This window comes from Ochotona curzoniae, unplaced genomic scaffold, assembly GCF_017591425.1.
Source record: "Ochotona curzoniae isolate NIBS_2020 unplaced genomic scaffold, NIBS_Ocur_1.0 contig_1071, whole genome shotgun sequence".
NCBI classification, from domain to species: Eukaryota; Metazoa; Chordata; class Mammalia; order Lagomorpha; family Ochotonidae; genus Ochotona; species Ochotona curzoniae.
Window position 1 is genome coordinate 11,882,440 of NW_024464939.1, and position 27,933 is coordinate 11,910,372.

A 27,933-nucleotide genomic window follows, 5' to 3' on the forward strand; every position below is an offset into this window, starting at 1 on the left:
TGAACAGCTTGCAGCCCTGGAGCTCCTGACTCTGTGAGGCTGTCCTGGGACACATGACTTTGCATTGCTACCCCCTTCTCAGGGGGAGCTGCTGATAGGGCTGGGCTGGGGCCACACTTTGGGAACCCTACCATCTGCACTGTAGGAAGGTGAAGTCCTTTGACCTTTTTTTATTTTTTTGGGTGGGTGGGGGGGGGGTGCTTTTTCTTCTGGGTGGTTAAAAGGCTCTTCAGGATCAGCTGGGGAGAAAGTGTTGGTAGACACACATGCTGTGTGTGACCCTCCCTTGGTGTGGATGGAGGTGAGGGCAGCTGCCAAGCTTCGTTGTCCACTGGGGCAGTGTTGTGAAGTGAGCAGTGCCCATCGCTTTGGCCTTCTCCTTTTGGTCCCTCCTGTCCTTGCTGCCTTGCTCCCTGGGAATTAGGGTCCCTGTGATAATGCCTGTGGCCTGCGGCCTGCTTGTCTTGCTAGGGTGATGCAGGTTTATGTAGGAAGGGATCCTGCCATGCCAGAGGTGAATCTCAACAGGAACTCTAGGGCATGGAGCCTTAACCAAGATGGACTGCTCCCGTGGTGGTATTTTCTTGTGCCCTGACAGGTTGGATGGAGGAAGTGACAGCACTAGAGTTTTGCCTGGCCCATTTGCCTCTCACTTATACACTTGACTGTATATGTGTCACGCCTGTTTTTAAGGAGTCAACAGCATGCTCCTGGAAATATTAGGTCAGAAATTGTTAGTCTCATCCTAGAGTGAAGATGCCTGGGACATGCCCTGATACAGACAGAAACGTCTCTTCTCAGTCAGCTATTATTGTTCTCAAAATGATTTTCTTTATGATGCATGTAATTTTGTTGTTTTTCTTTTCTCTTCATAGAAACTCTCCAACATTCAAATCTTTTGAGGAGAAAGTTGAAAACTTAAAGGCAAGTAGCACTGACTGGAGTTCTTGTGATCTCTGCCTTGGTGTCCTTGCTGTGAGCCAATCATTTGTAACAGTGTTACTTTCTAAAAGTAATTAAGGAATTTTAAGAACTCTTGTGTCTATGTTAGTGGATATTTAAGGCTTTATATTCAGGTTTGAGTGAATATTGTAGCATTGCAGCTTGCTAAATGCTAAAAGGAAATGTAAAATTTAAAAAGCAAATTTGCGCTTTTTGTTTTAAGAAGAGAGAGATTTAACAGTTAAACTTATTGATTTCAAAGGCAAAGCAATACAGAGCGAGAAAGAGAAGAAAGGAAGTTGGGAGGGAGAGAGATCTTCCGTCTGTGCCAGAGCTGGACCAGGCTGTTGTGAGGAGCCATACGTTCCATTCAGGCCACAGGAGCCCAGCTTCTTGCAGCAGCATCTGACAGTGTATCAGGCACATTAGCAGGAAGCTGGATTGAATGTAGTGAGCAGGACGTGAACCAGGCACTTCAACACAGGATGCAGTGTTGCCCACACTGCATGTCCACACTTCATTCATTTGAAATTCTCTTGTAATTCACATACGATTAAATATCTTTATTGTAGATAACAACAGTATTTTTATGGAAAGCACAGACAAGGGAAGAATTGTTCTTAGCATCCAGAGACAGTGATAGGTAGGACTAGTGTTGTGCTTTAAAAAAAAAAAAAAAAATTGAATGGGCCCAGCACAATGGCTCAATGGCTAAATCCTCACCTTACAAGTGTCGGGATCCCATATGGACGTGGTTTGTGTCTGGCTGCTCTGCTTTCCATTTAGCTCTCAGCTTGTGGCCTGGAAAGGCAGTAGAGAACAGCCCAAAGCCTTGGGATTCTGCACCCATAGGAGAGACCCAGAAGAAGCTCTTGGCTCCTGAGTTTGGATCAGCTCAGCTCTGGCCACTGGGGCTACTTGAGGAGTGAACCAGCTGGGATGGAAGGTCTTTCTCTCTGTCTCTCCTTTTCTCTGTAAATCTGTCTTTCCAATAAAAATAAATAAGTAAAATTTTGTCTATATTTAACTATCTCTCTGCATATATACATTTTCCTTTAGCATTAGATATTCTCTTTGTTATGTTTCATGGCTGCTTATTTATATGCATAATACAGAGGATGTTATTTGTTGAATCCTCCAGTATTAGATATTTTTATTAATATGATTCCATGATGATTGTCATCAGCCATTCACTGTTTGCTTTTTTTATTTCTCTGATTTCAGTGAGGTAAATATTTTCCCATAATGATTACTTACTGATTTATAAACTGATTATCAATATTGTTTTAAAGTAAAAGCCGTCAGTTCAAGTCACAGATTGCTACAAGGAGCATTTATTAAGACTGTGACTTCTGGAGACCTGCCCTAAGCAGTAGGTTTTCAGGAGGATAGTTGGGAATCCAGGCAATCTATGTTCTTTTTCATTTTCTCTTTAAAAATATTCATTCATTCATTTTGAAAGGCAGAGAGAGAGAGATCTTTTATCTGCCAACTCATCCCTTAAAGGGCCACAATAACTAGCCAAGAGCCAGAAGCTCCATCCTAGTCTCCCACATAGGTGCAAGGAGCTCAGGTATCCAGGCCATCCTTTCTCTACTACCTTCCCAGGAAGTTTAGCAGGAAGCTGGATTGGCAGCAGAGTGGTTGGGACATAAATTGGGATGCCAGTATCACATACAGCAATTTAGCTGAGCTATTACACCAGCCCTAATATGATTTTGGTAAGATTTATTTTATTTTTATTTGAAAGGCAGAATTATACATAGAAGGAGAGACAGAGATGTTTCATCTGCTGGTTCATTCCCTAATTGGCTGCAAGGAGCCAGGAGTTCCTTCTGAGTCTGCCACATGGGTACAGGATCCCCAAGTCTTTGGGCCAATCTCCACTGCTTTCTCAGGCCATAGCAAGTTGCTAGATGGGAAGTGGAGCAGCCGGAACTCAAACTGGTGTCTATATGGTTTGCCAGTGCCATAGGTGGAGGGTTAGCTTACTGTGGCATAGCACTAGTCCCTCCCCTTTTGGCCTAAGTCTTTGCTAAGACACCTGGGAAGGCAGTGGGAGATGGCCCATGTTTGAACATTTTCTTATTATTAAGGAGAACAATTTAATTTTAAAAATAATTGGAGCAGGGAGCAACACAATGGCTGTACTGGCTAATCCCCCACGTCCAAGTGTGGTATCCCATATGGGCGCCAGTTCATGTTGCAGCTGTTCCACTTCCCATCCAGCTCCTCTGTCTGTGGCGTGGGAAAGCAATGAAGGATGGCCCACGTCCATTGGATCCTGCACCCATTTGGGAGACCTGGAAGAAGCTCCTGGTTTTGGATCAGCTCAGCTCTGGCCATTGTGGCCATTGGAGAGTGAATCAATAGATGGGAAAATCTTTGTCTCTCCTCCTTCTCTCTGTAAATCTGCCTTTCCAGTAAAAATAAATAAATCTTAAAAAAAAAAATGAGCAGTTGATGCAAGTTAGGCAGATTTCTCAACAACTTAAAGCTTTTTGTATAGAAAACCAAAACGGGGATGGTGAGGTGGGGTGGAATTGTTCATCTAGATTCCAATTGGTGATGATTCTGTGGCCAGTTCCCTGAATTGAGCAGAGAGCAAAATAGCTTCCTGAATTGTTGATCACTGTTTTCTTTATGTTAGCTGTTTCACTGGTCAGCTCAGCTAACATTAAAGATGTCATATGGTGAGAGTGCCTGAATCACTACTGACAAAGAGGATGTTGCTGAGGAGTTTTGCAAAGCCTGGCGTTTACAAGAGTTGAGACTGAACTATTTCAACAATGCTTATTGACAGAGCTTCAAGTCAAATAGGTTGGAGTAGAGTGTTGCAACCAAACATGTGCACAGAAATTACCTGGGGAGCTTGCTGACATGTGCATTTTGGTGATGTAGTTGCAATTGGGCCAGGGTGAGATTCTGCATTTCTCTTAAGCCTCTAGGTGTTGCTGACTCTGTAGGTCCTTGGACCATATTTTAAGTAATAAATGGTTAGTAGAAGTAGAAGATGGGCCAGTGCCATGGCATAGTAAGCCAAGCCTCAACCTTTAGCATTAGGGCCTGTATAGGTACTGGTTCTTCTCCCAGCTGCTTCACTTCCCATCCAGCTCCCTGCTTATGACCTGGGTAGGCAGTAGAGACAGCCCAAAGCCTTGGGACCCTGCACCCCTACGTGGGAGACTCAGAAAAACTCCTGGCTCTGACAGCCATTGTGGCCACTTGAGGGGTGAGCAAGCAGATGGAAGATCTCTCAGTGTCTGTCCTTCTCTCTGTAACTCTTTCAAGTGAAGTAGGAGAAATACATATTCCTTTAAAATGTATATTTAGTAGTATTTTTCAGTTATGGTATCTAAAGGAACAGTTTGATACAATACAAAATTTTATCCAACTGTAGAGTTCAGTAGTATAGAGTTCAGTTTGTGGAATAATTAATCATTAGTGGGGAAGGGGGAAAAGTGGAGAAAATGTACTAGTTTGAATATTTCAGCTACGAGGAGTGCTTAAGTTTTCTTTTGAAAGTACACTGAAGAATACAGTGGGACTAAATTCTGCACATCCAGTCCCCCTAAACTATTGGGATCCTGATTTAGTTGTTCTTGAAAGAATTTCTTTGTGCTCTAGCTAATTTTGTTTCATGATGTCTCTTCCCCCTTTTTGAACTTTATTTTTTAATTCAAGTACAAAGTTGGGGGAACCAAGCCTGCTGGCGGTGATTTCGGAGAAGTCTTGAATTCGGCTGCCAGCGCCAGTGCCACTGCTGAGGAGCCTCTTCCGGAGCAAACACAGGAGGGCCTGTGAGCTTCCTCCCTTTGTTGTGCCACCCACTGCCAGATGCTGCAAGCAAGATCCAAGCACATCTTGTCAGCATTCATCGCCATGGATTTCTGCCAGATGTGCTCTTATTTAGCTTTACATATTTCTCCGACCAAATAGTCTGTGGGTTACACAAAAGGAAAGTACTTTCACCCCTCTTCTTGGGAACACCCTCTAGCGTGCTTTCGGGCCCTTTGTTGAAGAAACACGGAAACACTCCTAGGACACTCACTGGAATGATCTGGGACTGTGCAGGCTCTCTTAGTTGCTTTCTCACTTTATAAAGATTGTTCTGGATGCCAGTTTGCTCTGGCTCCTCTAATATTTTCTTTCTTTTTTTTTTTTTTTTTGACTCTGTACAGTTGATTCATAGCTGAAGTTGTTCTGATTTTTCTGAATCCTGGTTATTGAATTTTTTGGTATTGTTTTCTTTATCTCCAAGGGAAGAACTACTTGCTGTAATTATATTTTTGGATAAACACTGTTTTGGTGTAAAGTACAAATTGTATTTTATGTCATCAGATTAAACAGCTCTGCATGTGATTTGTTCTAGTTTTGTGGCACTCTGCAGAAATTCAAGCTACTAGGTGACCCGAGTGAAGCCACCACCCCCCACATCCTTGTTTATCCACATTTATGGCAGTAATCGTTTCAGTGTACTAGCAATTATACCACTCATATCCACTTACTTTTTAAATCAGATTAAAATTTTAATTTCTGAATAAACTTACAATAACACTGAATCAAGCATATTGTAGTATCAGTAGTTTGAAATCTGTGCATGGTCTTCAACGTCCAATTCAAAAGACTGTAATTTTTTTTTTAATGTTTTAAAGCCCTAGATAGCTATAAAAATGTTAAAATCAATGCCATTAGGGACAACATTGCTGTGTTCCAGTAATTTATGTAGCCTCAGTTTAAAGAAGCACATGATGTTATATGCTTAATATAACTTGAACATTTTGTACACTGAGGATGTGATGCTGTAACAAAAATCAACTCCTCATTTTCTACTGGTTTCCTGCCTGTTAGAAACTATAGCATTACACTGTAGACGTTGCCCCGGATTCTGAGAACGATTGCCAGGGCTGAGGGATCCAGGCCTCTGCACGTGTCCTCCCTCTAGTCACCTCAGCACCACTTCCTCATGCAGCATTTATACTACACTGTTGTCTTTGTTATTTATCAAGCTGTGATTGTTTTATTATTGTGTATGCAAAACGTTCATTGCCAATCCTGGAGTGACCTTTAGCATTTTTTTTTTTTTTAAGAACAAGCATGACTAGATTTATTTCAGGATAAATTCTCTTGTAAAAGCCGGATTGGAAATGCTGCCAGTGTTGACTGTCCTGCGGTAACGTGCTGTCATTCTTGACTGCTGGGACTGTTTGTGCTTGGATGCATCTGAAGCTACGCTCTTCTTCCATGTGAAAAGCTTAATAAAATCTGTACATCAGTGGCACGGAGCTCAGCGTTTCTTATGAGACCAATGGTTTGCAAGCAGTTTGTTGTGTTTTATACTTAAAGAATCAACTGTGAAGAAGAAGTGGGATGGCAATGAGAGAAGGAATTGGAGTTAACTTGTCTGAACCTTACCTGCACGTCATCTCAGAAATTTTATTGTGGTCTGCCTCTTAAAAGAATTAATGAAAAGAATGGATTTAGAAAGATATTCAACATGGTCGTAGTGGCATATCCAATATTAACAGTTCAGATACGCAAGAAATTTGGAATATAGCAATTTGGTTGGAACATAGGGAATTCTGATTGGTTACTCTATTGTGTTTTGTCATTGACACAAAAACAATGAGTGATATTTAGGATGTGATAATAAAGTTTAATGGAAAAGGTGAAAAAAAAATCAGCTTACAAAAATGAACCCTTAATTGAGTGTGTGTATAATAAAGCAACAAATCTTATCTTTAGAGGACAAAGTACTCAAAGAGAACTCAATTGGATTATTGTTTTAACAACAAAGTAACCGTTGGGAATAAAGAAAAAACAATTCGGACTGTATCTGGCTCTGGTATCTACACACTTTTTTTGGTATAGTATCGGATAACAACCAAAATTCTGTAAATTGGGTTTGGGCTCTTCTGTATACACGTCTAGGAGGAAAGGGCCAAGCAGGTTCATCCTTGACCATCTCTGCAGGATGGCTGACACACCCCAAGCAGTTACGCTGAATCCACACTGCAGCATGCTGGCTCCCAGAGACCGGCCCGACTGCTCTGTAAGGGTCCAGACAAGATGCGGCCTGCAGAACGTGTTTGGCTCATGTGTTTCTTCACAGCTCTTAAAACCCAACTGGGGGTCCACTGCGGTTGCCTAGCAGCTAAAGTCCTCCCCTTGCACGCACCAGGATTCCATATGTGTGACAGCTCGAATCCTGGCAGCCCTACTTCCTATCCAGCTCCCTGCTTGTGGCTTGGGAAAGCAGTCTAGGCTGGCCCAAAACCTTGGGACCCTGCACCCATGTGGGAGACCCATAAAAGGCTCCAGGCTCCTGGCTTCGGATTGGCTCAGCTCTGGCTGTTACGGCTGCTTGGGGAGTGAATCATTGGATGGAAGATCTTACTCTCTGTGTCTCATTCTGTCTGTATATCGGACTTTCCAATAAAAGTAAATCTTAAGTAAATAAAAGGAAACCACCAGGGCCTTGCCTGTGACACATCTTCTCAAATGGGAGCACAGGTTTGAATCCCAGCTGCTCCAATTCCCATCCTGCTCCCGGCTAATGTGCTTGCCCCTGATCTGACTCTTGCAGCTGCTTGGATAATAAAACAGCTCGTGGAAGACCTAATTCTTTCAAGAACTTCTAAAGAGAACAACAAAACGCTTCCTCTAACTCGGCGGGCAAATTACTGCAATAATCGGAGAGAGGGGGCGGGCGCGTGGCATCTGCTGCTACGGATGTGTTTGGGAATATTCCGAAAGTCTCAAATTCCCTTAGAGAAAGGCTGGTAGCTGCCCTGCGGTGACCAAACGTGTTTAGGATTGCAATGTTGGTAAGGTGGGTGGAGTGGACGCAGAAGTGTCCGAGGACACGCGGATCCAGAGTTCCGCAGGTGTCTACTTAGCCCGGCGTTTAGGATCCCAAACGGGAAAGTGCCTGTGCTTAACAGGAAGTAATGCACGGAAGAGAAGCCGGACAGTGTGGTGCAGCAGTCAGGGAGATCCTGAGGGTGCGCAGGGGGGTCCTGAGGCCATCGAGGACGGAAGAAGACAAACAGCCCACTGCCCAGCATCGCAGGCGCCTGGAGCCCGCGCCGCCGAGCTCCAGCCGGACACCCAGCCATGCCGGTGGGCGGGCCGCTCGGCGCTCCGCCCCGTGACCCGCACGCTGGCGGAACGCAGGCCAAAGGTCAGAGGTGAGAGCGTCATGGCGGCGCTGTGTCGGGCCCGCGCCGTGGCTGCCGAAAGCCGTTTCCTGCGAAGCTTTCGCTCCTGCAGGCTCTTTCGGGGCGCAGGTACTGAGAGCGGCTCCGACAGCGGCAGTCCCGACTCTACGGACCCTGGGATGCGTCCCGGCGGCTTCGCGAGCGCGTTAGAGCGACACACGGAGCTGCAGCGAAAGGCGGAGCAGCGGCGGGTGAGACATCCAGCGGGCGTTGCCTTCAGGCCGCGGGAGTCCGGGCTGGGGGCGGGGCCAGGCGGGGCGGGGCGGGGCAAGGGCGGGACATGACCAGGTAGAGGCGGGACATGACCAGGTAGAGGCGGGTCTCCGCCGGCGGCTTGGTGGGCGCGGTCAAAGTGGGGCGGGGACAAGGACTGGTCGGTACCCTGGTGGGCGGGGCCAGGAAGGGACGGGTCTCCGCTGGCGGCTGAAGGGGCGGAGCCAAAGGCGGGACGTGGCCAGGCAGGGGCGGGGCCCCGCCCGCAGTGTTTCGGGGCGTGGCCGCAGTGGGCGGGGTTTGACGCAGGGGCGGCGCCTCGCCCGTGATGTGTAGGCGGGGCAGGATGGCCCGGCATGGCTGCGTGTCTCCATCTCCCCGTGTGGCGTTTACATGCTGGGCCCTCTCTGTCCACACGGACGTGTAAAGCAGACAGCCGAGCACCTGGGGCAGAGCGCGGTCCTGCACGCACCTCTGCCCCGAGTGCTCAGGGCCGAGGTCTCTCCTGAAAGGCGCGTCCTGTGCGGCGTCTAAGTGCTGGCCTGGCTCTGTCCACGCTGATGTGTAAATGGAACTCAGATTAGGAGTGGCAGGGTCGGCTCGGTGCTGTTCACACAGCGCCTCCCGATGACTCCGTTGAGTATAGATGAAACAATTAGCCATCATCACAATCTTTGGCAAGTGTTCTGACCTGTGTTTGTACTTTAAAAAATACAATTTCCATCAGACTCAACCAGTGCGTTTCTAAAGCGGTGATAAAAATTAGTGGATAAGCAAATTGAAAACAATAGACCCATAAGCTTGATTTGATAAATTGGATTCAAGAGATGTGAAATTGCAAAAATAGACTCAGTTTCTGTATTTAGTTCTTTGAGGAGTGGTAGCGAACAGCACAGACTGGCAGAATCCTGGATTATAGGGTTTTTTTTAAATAATTATTCTGGCTTATTCCTGAATTCTGAGGATTAGAAAAAGCCTGCCATATTTTCCATTTTTTCTGTCACCAAGTTCCACAAATTTAGTGACTTTAAACAATACAGATGTTTGGTGGGGTCTCAGTGCTCCAATATCCAGATGTTGACAGAGCTCCTTTCTGCTATGCTGAGAAAGTTCTGTGGTGTTTCCTGTTGCGTCTTTCGGGGTGCGCCCCCTTCCCTTGGCTCATAGCCCCCTCCTGCATCTGCTCCAGCTCCTCTGCCTCCTTTTCTTCCTTTTGGGGTTCCTTACAGTCTCATCGGCCCTGTTGCAAGGGCATGTGATCCACTTCTGCTGTGGAGGGTAATTTATTCGTGAACTCCAGGACATTTGGTGAGGAGGCAGTGTCGTCATCCACGCGCTGGCTGTGTCCGCCTGGACGATCCCTTCCTGCTGGAGCCTTGAGGGCTGAGCGTGTGGTGGTGAACAGATACAGGGCAGGGCTCTTTCTCCAGGTACTGCCTTGTTTCTTCTCTTCCAACAGTTTTCACATGCCTGCCCACCTCCCTCCCCACATGATAACCACATTCTAGGCAGCTTCAGAAACTCCCAGAAAACGATTCTCAATTGCAGAGTTAATTTTAGAAAGAATGACAGTCACTGCATCACATGTGTTTGACGCTCAAGATGTCTCCCATGCTTTGAAAGCGCACATCGTAAGCAGTAGTACATGCTTGTTTCCTGAAGGACTTAAGAGTGGCCAGGATTCTCTTTCCTTTCTGATACTGCTCTGTTTGGGCTGCTCAGTTTTGCCAGGAGGTGGCCGCAGTGTTTCCTGGAAGTCCCAGAATATCCGTGAGGTATGTTCAGTTGGATGCTTGCTGCGTGGGTCTCCCTAAGCAGCCCTCCCCTTGTCACAGTTTAGAAAGCGTCTAGGAGGTGGATATAGTATGTAGTCAGCTGCACCCGGGGTCACCTCCTTCCTGTTGACCACTCTTTGACTTCTCATTTGATGAAAGCAAAGTTTCCTAGGGAAGAAGGTCTCCATCTGGAGACTTTACTTTTTTATTTTTTTTAATAGTTAAAAGGTAGGGTTACGGAGAGAGATCTTCCATTTAGTGCTTCGCCCCTTAAATGTCCACAACAGCCAGCACTGAACCAGGCTGCAGCCAGGAGCGAGGCCTTGTTCCAGGTCCTCCGTGTGGGTGCACTTGCCCCCAGGCACCTGGGCCACCCTCTGCTGGCACAGGCCCAGGTCAGGCAGGAACACAGCTGGGTCTCAGGCCTGGGTGCTGACTCCCCTGCTGCCTGCTAAGATGCCCATTAGCAGGGAGCAGGGTGGCGGGATGCACCCCAGGCGCTGTGATGTGCTGTGACGTGCATTGTTGGCCACTCAAGCAGCTCTGGCCAATCCCCCTTCACCCCTGCTGATTCTTAATCTATATCACTGGCTGTGTCCTCATTATTACACACACTGGAAGACTTAGCTTCCTAATGTTGGGCTGTAGAGCAAGTTGATCTTTTTGTTTTCCTCCTGCCTCTTGTAAACCTCCAAGAATAAGCAGCTCTCTGCCGTGGCAACAGAAGCCTGTCACCTTTGTCTGGCTTTGTAAACGCTCAGTGTCCTGCATGTGGCTAGCTGTACCTCCCCCACCCTGTGCCTGTGCTGTCGGCTCCACTTCCGACTCAGCTCTTCCCTAAAGATCCTGGGAGAGCAGCTGAAGGAGTCCAAGTCCTTAGGGCCCTGCAGCCATGTGGGAGACACGGATGAAGCTCCACGCTCCTGGCTTTGGCCTGGGCCAGCCCTGGCTATTGTGGCCGTTTGGCGAGTGAACCGGAGAATGGGCGATCTCTCTCTGTCTCTCTTCCCTCTCTGAAATTCTCCTTTCAAGTAAACAATTCTTTCCTTTTTTCTTTCTTTCTTTTTTTTTTTTTTTTTTAATTTAAGCTTCATGCTACCAGGATTCACACACTGATTTTGCCTTGCTGCTAGCTGACTTTAGGCATGGTCCTTAGCCTGTGTGAGTTTGTACTCTTATCTCAGTGAAGAGAATGCTTTGATGGGAGGTACATGTGAAGTATGCTGAAAGGGCCCTCCGACAGTGACTGGAGCAGTTCGGCGTCTACTCAGTACCTTTTAGCTTGTTTGTGGTCCCAGCCACTTCTCTTCCGGTCTGCTGTAAAAGAGCTTCCGAGCTGCTTCCAGAGTTGCACAAGGGTGTAATTCCACTCTGTTCTTAAATAAGTTTTAATTTGTTAAATTATGTAGGCTTATCAGTTGTAGCAAATGGGGGCAGGGGTGTGTTGGCTGACTGTGCTGTTCCTGCAGTTTGTTTTAAAGAATGCATTGAAAATGCTATTTTAAATATAAGTATGTGTTTGAGCTTAGCCATTCAGAGGAAAAAATCAAGGTTTTTCATGCAACAAATAAAAATCTATAGCTCAATAGATAACATCAGCTAAAACACCACATCACATGTACACGTCATTATTTAATGCTACATTTATGGTGCCAGAGAAATGCATGTACACTTTTGGATAAGTTATTTCTGACTGAGCCCAGTGCAATGGCTCAGTGGCTGAATCCTTACTTTGTACACACAGGGATCCCATGTGGGTACTAGTTTGTGTGCTGGCTGCTTCACTTCCCATCCAGCTCCCTGCTTGTGGCCTGGGAATGCAGTCAGGGATGGCCTGAAGACTTGGAACTCTGCACCCAAGTGGGAGACCTGGAGGAGGCTCCTGGCTTTAGATCAGCTCAGCTCCGGCTGTTGGGGCCATTTGTGTAGTGAACCAGTGGATGGAAGATCTTTTTCTGTGTCTCTCTTCTCTGTAAAAATGACTTCCAAGAAAAATAAATAGATCTTTTTTTTCCCTTCTATTTTATTTTTAATTTTATGATACAGTACCATAGGCTCTGGGATTTTTCTTATCCTCTCCCCAAATTCCCTCCTCTCAGCTGATTTCCCCCATGTTATTACAATAGTATAGTTCTTCATAAGCAGTCATAAATCCATCATTCTGGTATTAAGTGTATCTTGACTTTGCGGGTACAGACACTGGCAGAAAGTAGCAGTTTCATTGGGAGTCCATCTTTTTTGATTTGGAAGTAGAGATGCACACTGCATTGTACCTTCACATCTGGATGTGACAGTCCCTATTACACAGTCACTATACATCCCATTAAATGAGAAGCCATGAAACCAAATCAATAACAGGAATGAAGTTTAAAAAGTTCAGAGCACCAATCAGTTAAATAATGTGCTACTGAATGTAGCAATAATGTGCCAATGTGTCAATTAAGAAAATAAATAGATTTTTTTTTTTTTTAAAAAAAGGAGGGTTTGGCAGCGTGGTAGTCTGGCATGGTGGTTCGTGTCCTGACTTCCCTTCCAGCTCCCTGCCTGTGGCCTGGGAAAGCAGTTGAGGACAACCCAAAGCCTTGGGACCCTGCACCCCCATGGGAGACCTGGAAGAAGCTCCTGGCTCCTGGCTTCAGATTGGCTCAGCTCTGGTCCTTGTGACCACTTGGCGAATGAATCATCAGATGGAAGATCTTCCTCTCCGTCTCTCCTCCTCTCTGACTTTCAAAAAAAAAAAAGAAGATTGTTTCTTAATCCCCCCGTCCGCCGTAATGTAAGTCTCACAGGAGTAGAGCGGTCTCTCACTGCTGTGACCTCCCCAGCACCTGTCCTCACACTTGGCCTCTCGTGTGCTCTTGGTGGATTTTGGCCAAGTGAGTGAAGGAGTAGTGCGTGGGAGTGTGGGAGTGTGATTGAACCCGAGTGACACCTGGCCTGTCATTGCTTTGTGATCTGCCCCCAGATGACTGCTCACAAGCAACTGTGTAAGCGAGAATAGTATAGCGTTGACAGTGTTCAGTGCACCTGTCCAGAATAATGATGGAACAAAAATGATTGCTATAGTAATAAAACAGAAAACACCACATTAGTTTAATTCTTATGGTTATTGGAAGTTTTCGGTGCTTTTCTAACTTTTATATTTGTGATAAGGAATAAAAATAGTTTTAGGTATTAATAGGGATTGGAATTTGTAAAGAAAACATCTCTTTGAAAATTTTGGGTTTATTTAAATGAAATGTATCATGCGATTACAAGATGAATAATACTCATCATATGATGATAACTTTTGAAAGAACAAATTTTTGTACAGCATATAAAAGTAGTATTTACTTATTATTGAAAGAAAAGTTAAACTTCACCAAAGGTTATTGTGTGAAATGTAAAAGCTCCTTTTTTGTTTGTTTTCTTGAGTCTGGGGTATGTGTTTTTGTTTTCTTAAAGATTTCTTTATTTGGGCCCAGCGGCGTGGCCTAGTGGCTAAAGTCCTCGCCTTGAACGCCCCGGGATCCCATATGGGCGCCAATTCTAATCTCGGCAGCTCCACTTCTCATCCAGCTCCCTGCTTGTGGCCTGGGAAAGCAGTCGAGGACGGCCCAAGGCTTTGGGACCCTGCACCCGTGTGGGGTACCCAGAAGAAGTTCCTGGCTCCTGGCTTCGGATCGGCATAGCATCGGCTGTTGCGGTCACTTGGGGAGTGAATCATCGGATGGAAGATCTTCCTCTCTGTCTCTCCTCTCTCTGTATATCTGACTTTCCAATAAATAAATAAATAAATCTTTTTAAAAAAAAAGATTATTTTACTTGAAAGTCAAAATTATAGAGAACGGGAGAAACAAAGATCTTCCATCCTCTGGTTCATTCCTCACATGGCCTCGGAGGCCAGGGTGGGCCAGACCAAAGCCAGGTGCCTGGAGCTTCATCTGTAACTCCAGCGTGGGTGCAGGAGCCCAAGACCTTCCGACGCCTTCTGCTGCCCCTTCCCAGAGCACTACAGTGGGTCGGAAGTAGAGCAGCCAGGACATGAACCTGTGCCCGCTGGCATACTGGCGCCACAAGCCAAGGACTAGCTGGTGCCACCAAGCCTCCAGAAGTTTATACACACATACATTTATACATACACACATACATACATACTTAAAAGCAAATTGATTCATGGTAAAAATACTGCTTTGAACTAGGTTACTGCGTCAGAGAGCACTGGACTCAGAAGTCTTGTTTTCACTTTTAGTTGTTCTCCGTTCACCAGCCACATTTCCTTGGAAAGTTACTTGGCACCCTCGGGTCTTTGCCCCCTCCTTCTTCTATTAGAGGGAAACTATGTTATGAGTCGTATCATTCATTATGAGATTAAATGAAATTATTACTTAAAGCGTTTAGTGCAAGGCCTTATACTTAATATGCCCTTAGCAATTTTTCAGTTACTACAGCCGAAAATTGGGATGTTCATGTAAAAATAACAGTATTTTTGGCGTCAGTACGTATATTTAATGTGTACACTTTGTTAGGAAAATATTTGCTTTTTCAGTCTACAAAATTAGTATAGTTTAATAAAGGTCATCATGTTATGTGACATTTCATTTATAAAAGGTAATTTTTTTGAAAATTTGAAGATTTTTGAAGATTTTTTTTCCCTAAACAGAAAATTTAAAAAACAGAACAAACAAGAGTGCCTCTAGAAGTTTGTCAAAGTGGAATTAAGAGATATTTATTTTGTTGCAAAAATTTGTTAACCTACTTCAGAAAGTCCATGGTAGTTTATATTAAGAAAAACTATGCATGCCTTTCAATTGTTGCATCATATAACCTTATCTTTTAATTTTATTTTTCAGTGATTTTTAAAATATTTTCATAGTTTTGCTGTTTACTTGGAAATAGCATCCCTGACTACACATTTAATATAAAAATCCCCTCCTTTATCAGGCCTTTGTTGTCTCAACAGCCAGACGAAACTCCGTTGGAATGCCCTGAGGTTTGGTTTTGAACCAACTTCCTGATTTACCCGGACCTCTTTAAGTTTTGTTAAAATCATTTGTTAGCCTGTTTTCTTACTGTAGTTTTTGGAAATAAACAAAATTTTTTTTTATTTATCCTTTTATTCCTTGCGTAATGCTTTACACACAGGTAGGAACTGAATATACCTTTGTTGAGTTAGATTGTAATGAAACATGCAAAATTTGATACTTGAATGATTATAAATGAAAAAATAACATCTCATTATTTTTTTTTAAAAGCCTTAATCTCGGGCCTGGCACAGTAGCCTAGTGGCTAAAGTCCTTACCTTGCACACACCAGGATTCCATATGGGTGCCAGTTCATGTCCCGGCCACCCCACTTCCCATCGAGCTCCCTGCTTGTGGCCTGGGAAAGCAGTCAAGAATGGCCCAAAGCCTTGGGACCCTGCACCCATATGGGGGATTTAGAAGAAGCTCCTGGCTTCTGATCAGCTCAGCTCAGGCTGTTGTGTCCACTTAGGAAGTGAATCAGGGAATGGAGGATTTTCCTCTCTGTATACCTGACTTTCCAATTAAAACAAATCTTTTAAAAAAATAAAATAAGAAACCTTAATCTTTGTTAGGTCACTTAGTTTTGTAGAATCTAGTACTAAGCTGGCTGGGAGATGTCCTGGCCACAAGGTGGCAGTAGTTGAGCAAAGAATTGTTGGTTCCACTTTACTAATGTAACTACTGTTTCTTAACGATAGAGGGCAGCATTTCAACAAATTGAAGAAATGGTTTTCAGGGCCTCTGGGAATTCCCCAGTGTATGTACTGTTTGTACTTACTTATTTGTAGTATTGATATTGTTGAACAGTTTATATAACTTAACCTAATTTTAGCTATGTATTAGATGGAGTTCATGATAATATTTTCATATTGCTTTTTAATGAGCATTTCTCAGTTTTTGTTTGTTTTTATATTTCAAAATATTGATATTATAGGAGATACAGAATGTAAGTTATTTATTCAACTCTTTCAGAATATGGAAAAAAATTCTAAAATACAGGCTATTTAATGAAACTATTTCAGTGTGAAAGCAAAAAATTCTTTTATTTTTTCAGTATTTTTTATGACTTTCATGAAATTTCAGTTCATGAAATTCATGTGGAAATAAACGTATGTACTTTTTCTTACCCATATATTTTCTCATCATTTTTTTGGTGGCAACTTTATACATAAAAATTACAGCAGTGTTATAGAAACATTTCATAGGTAAAGAAATATTGTAAAATATTTGGAGTTTTTATATTATGAAATTCTAGAATTATCTCTGAGTTAGTAATAAAACACTTGTTTCCAGAGTGGAATCTGACATTTTCAAAATGTGCTTACATATCAACTAAATATACAAACCGTGCAAAAAAAAAAAAGAGTGCCTGGGAGAGAATTTTCTGGGGAAAGATGGTTGAAATCAGTGTGTATGATATCATGATAAATGGCATTGCACGTTTCCTGCAGGCAGAGCCGTGCTGTTATGCGTGTATCTTGTTTTGTGGGTGGTCGCATGAGTGGATTGTGGCAATGCAGACATCCCACCTCAGCTCAGGCTTTCCCTCATCATAGTTCTTTTTAATTCCATGTGCTCAGAAATCTTAATTCCTTCTTTTGCTGTTTTTAAGCTTTGCTTTACTTGGCTTTTTTCTTTTATGATTATTTTGAGTTTTTCTCTTTTAATTACATTGATTTTTGTGGCCCATGATGGCCTTTCAAGTTGTGTTTTTATCTGTTGGCGTTAGATGACAGGAAATGAAGGAAACTAGCCACAGTTGAGCAGAGCCTCATTTGAGGGATTTGGGAACCAAACTAAATAGCTTTAATTCAGCTGGGATTTGTCTCCTTTTTTTTTTTTTTTTTAAAGCTCTGGGGACGCCACTGTTGGCAGCACCCAGGCAGTGAGTCAGTCCTGGCACACTGAGTTATCAGTCCAGCCAGCAATTCAAGAAACTGTCTGACCTCTGGCCAGCTACCCAACCTAAGGCAGTTGGTTTCTCCTCTGGGAGTCAGTGTTCATTGACAACTGAAGGCTGTTGAAGCAAAGTTTTATCATAAAGAAGGCAAACCTGTGGCGCCACGGGTTAAACTGTCGTCTGCGGCATGGTGCTCCAGTTCATGTCCCACCTGCTCCATTTCTGGTCTAGCTCCCTGACAGAGCAGCACAGGATGGTCCCTGCACCCACGTGGGAGAGCCATAGGATGTCCCTTGCTGCTGGCTTCAGCCTGGTCCACTCCCTGCCGTGGCAGCCTTTGTGGAGTGAACCAGCACATGGGACATCTCTGACTCTGCTTTTCCCTCTCAGCAATTCTGTCTTTCAAATGCAATAAACTTACATTTCCATAAAAACTCACACGCAGATGTTCATCACAACATCATTTGTAGTAGCTGCAATCTGGAAGTAGCCCTGGTATCCTTCAGCTGATGTGTGGCTAAACAAGCTGTGGTAATCCTTACTGTGGATCACTACATAGCAGTAAGAAGGGATGAGAAGTGATTGCTTGAAACGATCTGAATGACTCCCAGGTTGTGCTGAGTTGGGTGTGGGCTGGAGCCACTCCCACAGGGTTTGCTCACTGTGGAAGTCCCTTTACATGATGTTCTCGAGGCAAAAGAATTGCAGGGCTGGAGAATTGAGTCGTGTTTGCTAAGGCAGAGTTAGGGACAGGGAAGGTAGGTAGAAGGGAGCTAGGGAGTTGTAAAAGGTAGCACCAGGGATCCTTGTGGCCAGTGAACTATTCTGTGTCTTTACTGTACTGATGTATAAATGACAAAATTACATAGAACTACATGTATATATACAAATGATATGTGTAAAACTGGTAAAATCTGAGTAAGGTCTGCATTCGTGTCAGTTTCCTTTGGTGATACTGCACTGTGGTTTTAGAAGATGTTAACTGTTGGGGACTGGGTGAGAGTATAAGGAAGGCTCTGTTACTTTGCACAATTGTGTGTGCACCTTCAACTATCTCAAAATTTAAAAAGTTGATGAAAGAGAGAGAATTCTCATTCCTATCTGTTGGCTCTCCAGCTGCATGCAGCAGCCAGGCCTGGGCTGGGTCAAAGTCAGGAGCGAGGAACGCAGTGCAGGTCTCCCACATGGGTGCAGTAATTCAGCATTGGAGCCAGCCACCTGCTGCCTCCCTGTGTCTGCGTTGGCTTCAAGTGGAACTTGGAGCCAAGTCAGGAATTTTACCCAGGCTCTCTGAAATGGGATGTGGGCATTTTCACCCGAGTCTTAACTGCTAGGCCAAATGTCCATTTAAAAATTTTTAATTTCTTTTTTAAAATATCATTATAAAGGTGTGACTGATGAATTCCATAAACATAAGCCCATTACCCATTATTTCCTGTAAAGTTATTATTTTTTTTTTAGTTGAAAGCAATGCTGGGCATGCTACCTTAATACTGAAAAAGAAATGTAAGTTCATGGATGGTGGTTTTGGTACAGTCGTTGTAAGTAGGTAAGGCAAATGCATATTCAGAGTAAGTCTGTTCCAGTGCTAACGTTAACTGCTTTGTTTTCTCTAATGAATGATGCAATGTAATCCGTCTGCTCTACTGGAAGCTTAGTGGTGGTCCTTGCTGTCTACATTAGTTATTTAGCAGGGACAGTAGATCAATCTAGTGAGTGAAAGTCAGTGTTCCAGAAATAATACATAATCTGCATGCAATAAAAACAAGAGGCTTGGTAAGATTTCTAAGTGGCCAGTGGTCTGTTACCACTAAGACAGGAGTTCATTTCTGCTGCAGTGGTCATTTTGCTCTTGAACTCATTTGAGAGGGACAAAAGTGACTGGGGGACATTGGGCTGGTATCTTGCTGTAACAGTCACTCAAAATATAATTTGGGGAATGTTTTGGTCGAACGAATGGAGAATCGGGTCCTAATAATGGTTTTGTTGCTTTTAAGATTAAAAAAGAACCGCTGTGATTTCTGCTTCTTTCCTAGGGATAAGAAAAGGTATCTGTCTTAGCCTGTCCTGGATCTCTGGCCTCTAGAATTTCCCCACCGTGGGATTTCCTTCCCGTCCTCTGACATGCCCGTGTCTTACCATGTGTCTAGAGTAGTTGCTACTTCTTAACCTCAGACCCAGTCAGCACCTGTAATGGGCCAGCTTGCTGCCACATGGAATGACAGTCAGAATCCACAGAGATTATAGAAACAATATAGAGCTGGAGAACTGATACAGCCTCAGGTATGCATTCTTGACTAGCAGATCTAGAAAAAGAAAGCATTTGTCACATCAATATTTGCAAACCAGATGCTCAGGGAAATTTGATTTGTTCCAACCATGAGGCCACATCTGGAGCAACAGCTGCAATTGGAGTTACCACCTGATTAAGTTTATGACAATAAATTGTTCCGGAAGCCTCATCTGTTTTCTAAAGGACTAAGTATGCAAGTTGAGTGGGGATGTGATAGGAATCATCACATCTAGGTCTTCCGAGTCCTTCCATTTTTGCTTTTTTTTTTTAAATTAATTAATTAGTTTTCATTGGAAAGGCAGATATACAGAGAGGAGGAAAGAAAGAGAGGAAAATATTCTGTCCACTGATTCACTCCCCAGGCAGCTACAATGGCCGGAGCTGAGCTGATCTGAAGCTGGGAGCCAGGAACTTTCTCCAGGTCTCCCGCACGGGTGCAGGGTGCCAAGGCTTTGGGCCGTCCTTGACTGCTTTCCCGGGCCACAGATAGGGAGCTGGATGGGAAGCCGAGCCACCAGGATTAGCACTGGTGGCCAGATGGGATCCCGGGATGTTTAAGGCAAGGACTTTAGTCACTAGGCCACTAGTCACTGGGTGCTGCTCCGCCCCCACCCCCCACCATCCAGTCCTTCTTTGATGAAGTGCTAATTGCTGCAGCCCTCCAAGAATACACCGTTGATCTGTTTGGTAGGTAGGGAATAGTCTGTTTTCCACTCGTCATTTCTTGCCTTTCGTAGCTTTCACTTTAAAGATCCGGAAGCCAGTGTGGCGTTGCTGCAAGTTACTCAGTATGCCTTGTCCAGTTGGACACTTGGAGCTGGGACAAGAGCCACAGTGGGTTCGTGGCATGGACCCACTAATCACATGGCTTCCTTCAGCCGTGTTCTGACTGTAATGTGTTTGCCCTCTAAGAACTAATGTCTGTTTAGGGAAATAAAGGAAAATTGGAAGCATTTGTCCCACCCACCTTCTCCCATTCCTTGACCCTCCTCACCCTATTGAGTGGTCCTCATAGGCCTGCATTCTTGTCAGCTATGTAAACATCAAAAATAAAATAAATTTCTTAAAAAAAGAATAATAAAAAAGAAACAAAAGAAGAATTAATGTCTGTTTAGATCATTTCTGTAAGATCTGATTTTTTTTTTCCTCCCTGGATAGTCTATCTGGTGAATAATCATAGCTCCTTTGGAAAAACTAGGAGGGAAATTGGTGGTAAATATTTTCATTGTATGGCAGGACTGTTTCTCAAGGGGACATGACCTCCTCTTCATTCAAGAGCCTGAAGATTCAGGGCTCAGTTGAGAGGCCATGACACTCATTTGGGGTGGTTTAAGTCAGACTAATGTTTGCTAGAATTGACGTGGTTGTGTCCAGGGGCACCACGGTCAACCAGCCGGAGTTCTGTCAGTCAGATTGTTGTGATTGACGCTTAGGGTCTGCTGCATTATGGTCATGTGCCTGTCACATAAGTGCTGATTTGGTTCCTCCCATGTCAGGATCTCATCATTAAATTCATGGAACCTCTTGTAGCAGTAATTCCCACTGCAGTCCTGACCTACAGAGAGTAGATCCTTCTGGGAGCATATGAGGTGAACAGGTCATAAATAAAATGAAATCCACCCCAACATTCCATTTCTCCAGGCCTTTGGGATACCTGCCTCTGTGATGTGTTAAAGTTCTGATAGTTTAAACTTCATTTAGAGTCGTCTGTCTTTAGGGTAGGCTGTATTCAGCCATAGCGCTGGTGTTGTGTACAGTGAATTGAGCTGCTTCCCGCAAGGCTGGCATCCCATATGGGCACCTGTGTGAGTCCCAGGTGCTCTGCTTGTGGTCCAGCTTCTTGCTAGAACACCTGGAAAAGTAACGGAGGATGGCCCAGCTGCTTGGACCCTTCCCTTGTGAGGAACCAAGGAGGTCCTGGCTCTCCCGTAGCCCAACCCTGGCTGTTACAACCATTTCCCTTTGCTGTTGGCAGTGAGGCAGCAGGTGGAAGAACACTCCCTTCTCTCTATAACTTTGCCTTTTGAATAAGTAAATAGTAAGTAAGTAAATTAAAATAAATAATTTATTCTTTTAAAAAGAAAAATTTGGCCCGAGGCTATACTATTTTTCTCTCACCATGATCCCACACATTTTGGGTGCATCCCCACAAATGTCCCATTTCTATAGATATAAATTGACAAAATAATGCAGGTTTTTAAAATTTTAATTCTGCTTTCTGTGGACCCCTGAGGATCTGCCAAGGTTTGAGTTTGGTTATAGGTCTAAAACGATGATATCCAGTAGAAATTTCTGAAATATTAGAAATTTTCTGTAATATGTTATCTATATGTAGCTGTTGAACAAATTGATTTTAGAGTTCCTTTAATCAGCTTAAAATTAACTAGAGTCAAATAACTCTGTGTGTCTAGTGAACCCCGTGTTGAACATTGCCGATCTGGGAGCAGTGAGAAGTGGCAGAGAAGGGTGCTTTGCGGCCAGCAGTAGCTCTGTCTCACCACATCGGGTAGAGCTTTGCACATCCTTCCGGTTGGGAGGGAAGGACTGCTTTCACTGGCAGCGAACTCAGCAGAGAAATAACAGCATCTTTAGCATTTTTAGCACCTACCTGTGTGGTCCAGTTTCCGGGACCTACTGGTTTTCTAACCTGTACTCTAACATTAGAGAACCTGCTTCATGTTTTTTTGGAGTTTTTTTGTTTTGTTTGTTTGTTTTGGTTTTGGTAAAAGATCAAGTGAGAACCTGCAAAATCAGGAACTCAGTTTACATTGTCATTCAGCCATTTATAGGATTAAACTTTGGATTTGTCAGAAATCTTAGACCTGTGACTAAAGGGGATATCAGGATTTCTGCGAGGACTGCCTTAGACTCTTTGTGCCCTTCAGCTGGCAACTTAAGCCCTGTGTGTATTTTCCAGTGCAGTTAACAAACAGCCGGCATTTTTATGCTTCTGTACTTTTCGACCTAATTGATTTGGGGCCAAAATTACTCCTTAGCACAAAGGCTTGTCTTCTATGAGCACTTCGATTACATATTCCTCCAGGTGGTTGCCTCTGTACCCCAGGGCTATCAGTGCCCCATACCCCTGCAAATGGGATCATTAAGGCCTTTAAATTGAATCAGTTCTGAGAGCCAACCTCATGTAACCCTAGATTAATTCAGCCACTCATCTTAAGGTTCCTTTGTGAAACTATTTTGGTAATCTCATCTTATATTCACAGCTCTGCTCTAGGGACTTTTTTTTTTTTTTGGAGTGTCTATTTATGAGCCAGTTCCTGTCCTGGACATTTTTTCCAGGCATTATTTATTTGCATTGTCCTGGGTTTTTGTTGTGCAGGGTTAGAATAAGAAGTAGAAATAGGTAGCATTAGCACATTAGCATTTTTAGATCTTTGAAAGCACTTTTTGCAGAACTTTAAATAATACACCTCTCACACAATTTTTTGACTAATGTGTTTGTTAAATATTAGAATGTGGGTAGTGTGCGAGAGAAAGAGAGCACGTCAGTCATTGCTTTACTCCCCGCTTGCGTGTAATAGTTGAGGCTGGGAGGGCTGAAACTGAAGATTGGAAACTCGGTGCCAGGTGCGTGGAACACATCTGCTGACTTGAACCACTGTCACCATTTCCCGGGGCGTGTGTTAGCAGGACACCCGTGTCAGCGACTGCAGGCACGAGTTGCACCCAGGTTCTTTGATTTGGGATGCTGGCACCCTAACTGGCATCTCAATTGCTAGGACGGACACACTCCATGCTTTTCATAGTCAGCCTGTTGCTGTGATATGTTGCACTGATTTTCATCAATCCCACTAGTTTTATTTTTATAAACATTCATTTTATATGTTGTTTTACTGCGTGTCTTTCTGTGCTTTTGATATTAGTGTGAGACTGGCTTTTTAGAAAGAGCTAAAAGAATTCCCCGTTTTGATCTTCTGAAGTAGATTGTAGAGAATTCGTGTTATTTCTCCTATTTAAGTTTTGTAGAATTTAACGAATTAATCTGGACTCAGTGATCTCTGTTTTGGAAGGATATTAGCTGTTCATCGAATTTATTTAATATATAGGAGCCCTTTCAAGTAGTCTATTTCTTGTGAGTTTTGGCCAATTGTATTTTTGAAAGAGTGAGTCCCTTTCATAGATTATCAAATTTGTAAACACATGACTCCTACTAATATTTATTATGCTTAAAATAATTTTTTTTAATTTTATTTGACATGTAGTGTGAGATAGAAATAGCTGTACCAACATCCCATATGAGGCTGGTTCAAGACTCAGCTGCTCCGCTTCTGATCCAGCTCCCTGCTAATATGCCTGGGAAAGCAGTGGAAGTGCTTGGGCCTCTGTACCCAAGTGGGAGACTCGGTGAACCTGCTGGCTGCAGTCTGGTCCAGCCCTGGCCATCACAGCTATTTCAGCCAACCAAGGTAGATCTTTCCGTTACTTAGTCTTTTAAACAAACAAACAAACAAACAAATAAATAAATCTTTACAAAAATTAGGCACAAATACTAAATACTAATACAACTAATACTGAACTAGAATATCTACAACAATATGCTATAATAGGCAATGAGGATATTCTAGCTCTCAAAATATCATATGATACTCATCTTTCTTATTGTCCATGAGTAACTGAAACTAAGGAAAGCAAAGCTGCATGTAAGAAAGGGCTGCTACATAGAGAAGAACAAGGAAAGCTTAGAATCAGACAGGAAACGGTCAGTGTGGATTCATGTATGCCGTACTAGGTGGGACACAAAATTAATTACCCCTCATTAGGGTATTGAAGATTTCTCTGCACACCCCTCCTAAAACTGTTGTGCACCTAAACTGTCGACATAAGTCTTGTTAGAGTTATAAGCCAGTCTAGACTACACGGAAAAAAAAAAAAAGCCAAGTTCAGCAAAATTGTGCTTCAACGCTATAAAATGCTAAATACTATAATGAAAATAGACACGAGACAGCTGAATAGTAATCTATAGCTCTTTAAACGTGTATAGAACCCGGTTGTATATAAAATAAAGTTGAAATGTCAATGAAGGGGTCACAGGATGTGGTAAAGAACTTGCATTTTCTTTTTAACATGTTGGTTACTCAATACTATGTCAATTAATTCCATAATGTTATAAATTGTTGTGGATATTATGTTGGGGCTTTTAATGGACCGAGATGATACTCTACCAGCTCTACCTTCAGACCTGAGATGGTCTCCCCAACAAGCCGTTGAACTTACCTGGACAATAAGATGCTGGACTCTATGCTTGGTAAATGCTTGCAATGAAAGAATCTCAACTGAATCTGAACTGTGGTAATACAACAAGGTGGAGGAATCCACCATGGGGGGAGGGTTTGGGGAGGGGTGGGGGAATCCCAGTGCCTATAAAACTGTGTCACATAATGCAATGTAATTAATTAAAAAAAAAAAAAGAAAGAAAGGGCTGCTATAAGGAGGATATATTACTACAGATCCTATAGACATTAAAAGGGTCCCAGCTCTATAGCCTGGTGGCCGAAATCCTCGCCTTGCATGTGCCAGCATCCCATATGGTACCAGTTCCTATCCAGACTGCTCCACTTCCCTTCCACCTCCCTGCTGTGGCCTGGGAAGGCAGTAGAGAACTGCCTTGGTACCCTGCACCCATGTGGGAGACCTGGAAGAAGCTCTTGGCTCCTGGCTTCCGATTGGCTTAGCTCTGGCCATTGCAGCCACTTGGGGAGTGGACCTGTGGATGGAAGATCTTCCTCTCTGCTTCTCCTTCTCTCTTTAAAGCTGACATTCCAATAAAAATAACAAATAAATCTATTTTTTAAAGGCTATTAAAGGGGGTGGACATTTGCTGTAGCGGCTAAGACACTGATTGGAACATTTGCATCCCAGATCAGAGTGCCTCATTCAGATCATAACTCCTCACTCTGATCCAGCTTTCCCCTAACGCACACACTGGCAGGGAGCAGAATGGCTCAGACACCTGGGCCCCTGTCACACATACAGGCGGCCTGGATTAAGTTCCAATGTTCTTGACTTAGGTTTTGCCAGCCACAGGTGTTGTAGGCATTTGGGAAGTGAATTAGTAGATCAAAGAGCTATTTCTATCTCCCTTTGTCAAATAAAATGAAAAAAAATTTTTTTAATTTAAGTGTAATATAATTAGTAGCTATCAGCCCCGCCTGATCAGACAAGTCCACAGTGGCACAGAGCATTCCTCATCCACAGTGCTGCCATGTGGCAGAGCAAAGGTGGGAGGCGGGTGGCCTGACTGTGGACCCTGCCTGCCCTAGTCCTCACTAAGTACTCTGATTCTTTTCTTAATTGCCCATGTAATTTACCTATTGCCTCATATCATAGACCATCCAAACTTAGTCCTCCAGACAATTCAGTTGTTTCTTGATAAAGATTTATACTTATTTTTGCAACCATAATAAATACCTCGTTGCTAGGTACCGGGCAGCTAAAGTATTGTGTTTTGGACAGAAGATCGGTGCTTGCCTTGTTTTGTCTCTCCTGTGCAGCCTGTCTGCTCTCCATCCTTCTGTTGTTTGCAGCGTGACTGAGCCCCTTACCTTTGCTGTGTTCTCCAGGATGCATCGACTGTTCTTGAGCCTTCGTTCTCCTACAGTTTCCTTCACTCTGTTTCATTACTTACCTCTTTTCCAAGTGCTGCCTGTCCACTGGAGAGTACAGTCCTGCTCTGCATAATGGATTTTAGTCAACACCAGACAGCATGTAGGATGATGGTCCCATAAAATTATAGTGAAGGTAAAAAAAAGTCTCACTACCTGGTAACTTTGTACCTGTTGCAATGCCTGGGGGATTGCATTGCTCTTGTGTTTGTGGTGACACTGATGTAAACAGACCTTCTGTGCTGCAGGTTATAAAAACATACAGCACATGCAGTTATGTACTGTTACACTTGATAAGGTTGATGAATGACTGTGTTAGGGGTTTGTGCATTTACCATGCTATTATTTTAATCATTATTTTAGAGAGAACTCCTACTACTCATATATTTTAAAAAGATAAGTGTAAAACATCCTCAGACAGGTCCTTCTGTAGGTATTCAGAAAAAGACATGATTATGATAAAGATTTTGACAGCTCCATGTGTGTTATTGTCCCAAAACTTTCCAATGGATAACATGTGAAGGTATACCTTCTACCTGATATTGTTGGCCCCAAACACACATAGGCCCAGACCAATGTGTGTTTGTGTTTTTAAAATGTGTTAAGTAAAAACATTACAATTACTAAGGCTAATTTATTACTGAAAAAAGAAAAATGTATTTTAAACGTGTATTTATTTATTTGAAAGAGTTACAGAGAGGTAGAGGGAGAGACAGAGAAAGGTCTCACAGCTGCTGGTTTGTTCTCCATATGGATGGAGCTTGGCCGGGGTGAAGCTTGGCCAGGTTGGAGCTTGACCGGGATGGAACTTGGCTGGGATGAAGCTCGAAGCCTGGAACTCCCTCTGGATCTCCCGACTGGGTCAGAGGGACGCAGACGCTTGGACTGTCCGCTGCTTTTCCAGGCGTGTTAGCAAGGAGATAGGTCAGAAACGGACATGAAGTGGCACTTATGGGGTACTGGCATTGTAGGTGGTGGCTTAACTTGCTGCACCGTGATGCCAGCCCTGAAAGGTATCTAATAGATTCAGGGTAACCTAAGTGTACGGTGTATAGAAGGTTCTCAGTGATGCATGGCTTAAGCCTTCGTATTCACTGGCTTCCCACTGACTCACCCAAAGCAACTTCCAATCCTGCAAGTTCCATATGTTTTATGTTTGATACGTAGTTTTATTGTGCCTTTTTATGTTAGATTGATTTAAATGTCCAAATACTTACTATTGTGTATGATTGCCCACTGTGTTTGGTACAGTGGCATTGTATACAGGTGTATCCAGCAGCAGTTGGCAATAGGGTATAGCCTGGGCGTGTAGTTGGCTACAGTATCTAGGTTGTTGTAAATGGTGCCATGATGACAAAACCACCTAATGATGTAATTCTTAGAATGTGTATCCGATGTTATGACTGTAAGTATATTTTTAGTTTCCATCCTGTTCTCTTAGAGTGTTGAGGATTTTTGCTTTTAGAATGTTTTCATTCATTCTGCCATCGTTTACTAGGATTTCAAGGGGGGGAGAGTGGTAACTGTTAGGTTATCTACTATCTCAAAACGCTAATCCATTTTATTAATGAAGGAACTTCGTTGTGAGCAAAACTTATTGATTAGGTTTCAGGAATCAGAAGTATTGCATCACAGTTAATAGAAGTAAGTCACTTAAAAATTAGTTGTCTGAGAAGATTCATTTGAATTTTTTTTGTTATTTTGGTTAGCCAGTGTGAAGTAAAATATGCTCACCATTTCATTCTTTATGTTCTTATTGTAAGAGAAAGCTGGGTAGTCCCTTTACGTTTTCTCCTTTTAGCCTGTGCTCTTTAACTTTCCATCTTCAAAGAGAGAAAATTGTACAACAGAGTTACAAAACCTAGGCTCTGAGCAAATCGTAAAGGGAGCTGCTAACTCTAGATTACCTGCTTTGCAGGGACTGTTGTCTGAGTGAACTTGGTGGTCACATTTCCCATCATCAG

At 43.4% G+C, this 27,933-nt stretch overlaps 1 protein-coding gene across 7 annotated transcripts in view; it reads left to right on the plus strand.

Moving 5' to 3' along the window:
- Positions 1-27,933, plus strand: part of TPD52 (tumor protein D52) — a 141,095-nt gene that overhangs the window by 26,653 nt on the left and 86,509 nt on the right. For 4 of the 7 annotated variants that reach the window (XM_040994087.1, XM_040994100.1, XM_040994093.1 and 1 more), the window contains 2 exons: positions 876-924; positions 4,627-6,777. In XM_040994087.1, the coding sequence (XP_040850021.1) occupies positions 876-924; positions 4,627-4,746 (169 nt within the window). In that variant the 3' untranslated portion in view covers positions 4,747-6,777. Of the gene's footprint in view, positions 1-875; positions 925-4,626; positions 6,778-8,138; positions 8,354-27,933 lie in introns of those variants that run through there. The other 3 variants (XM_040994117.1, XM_040994124.1, XM_040994079.1) reach the window with 2 other exon arrangements.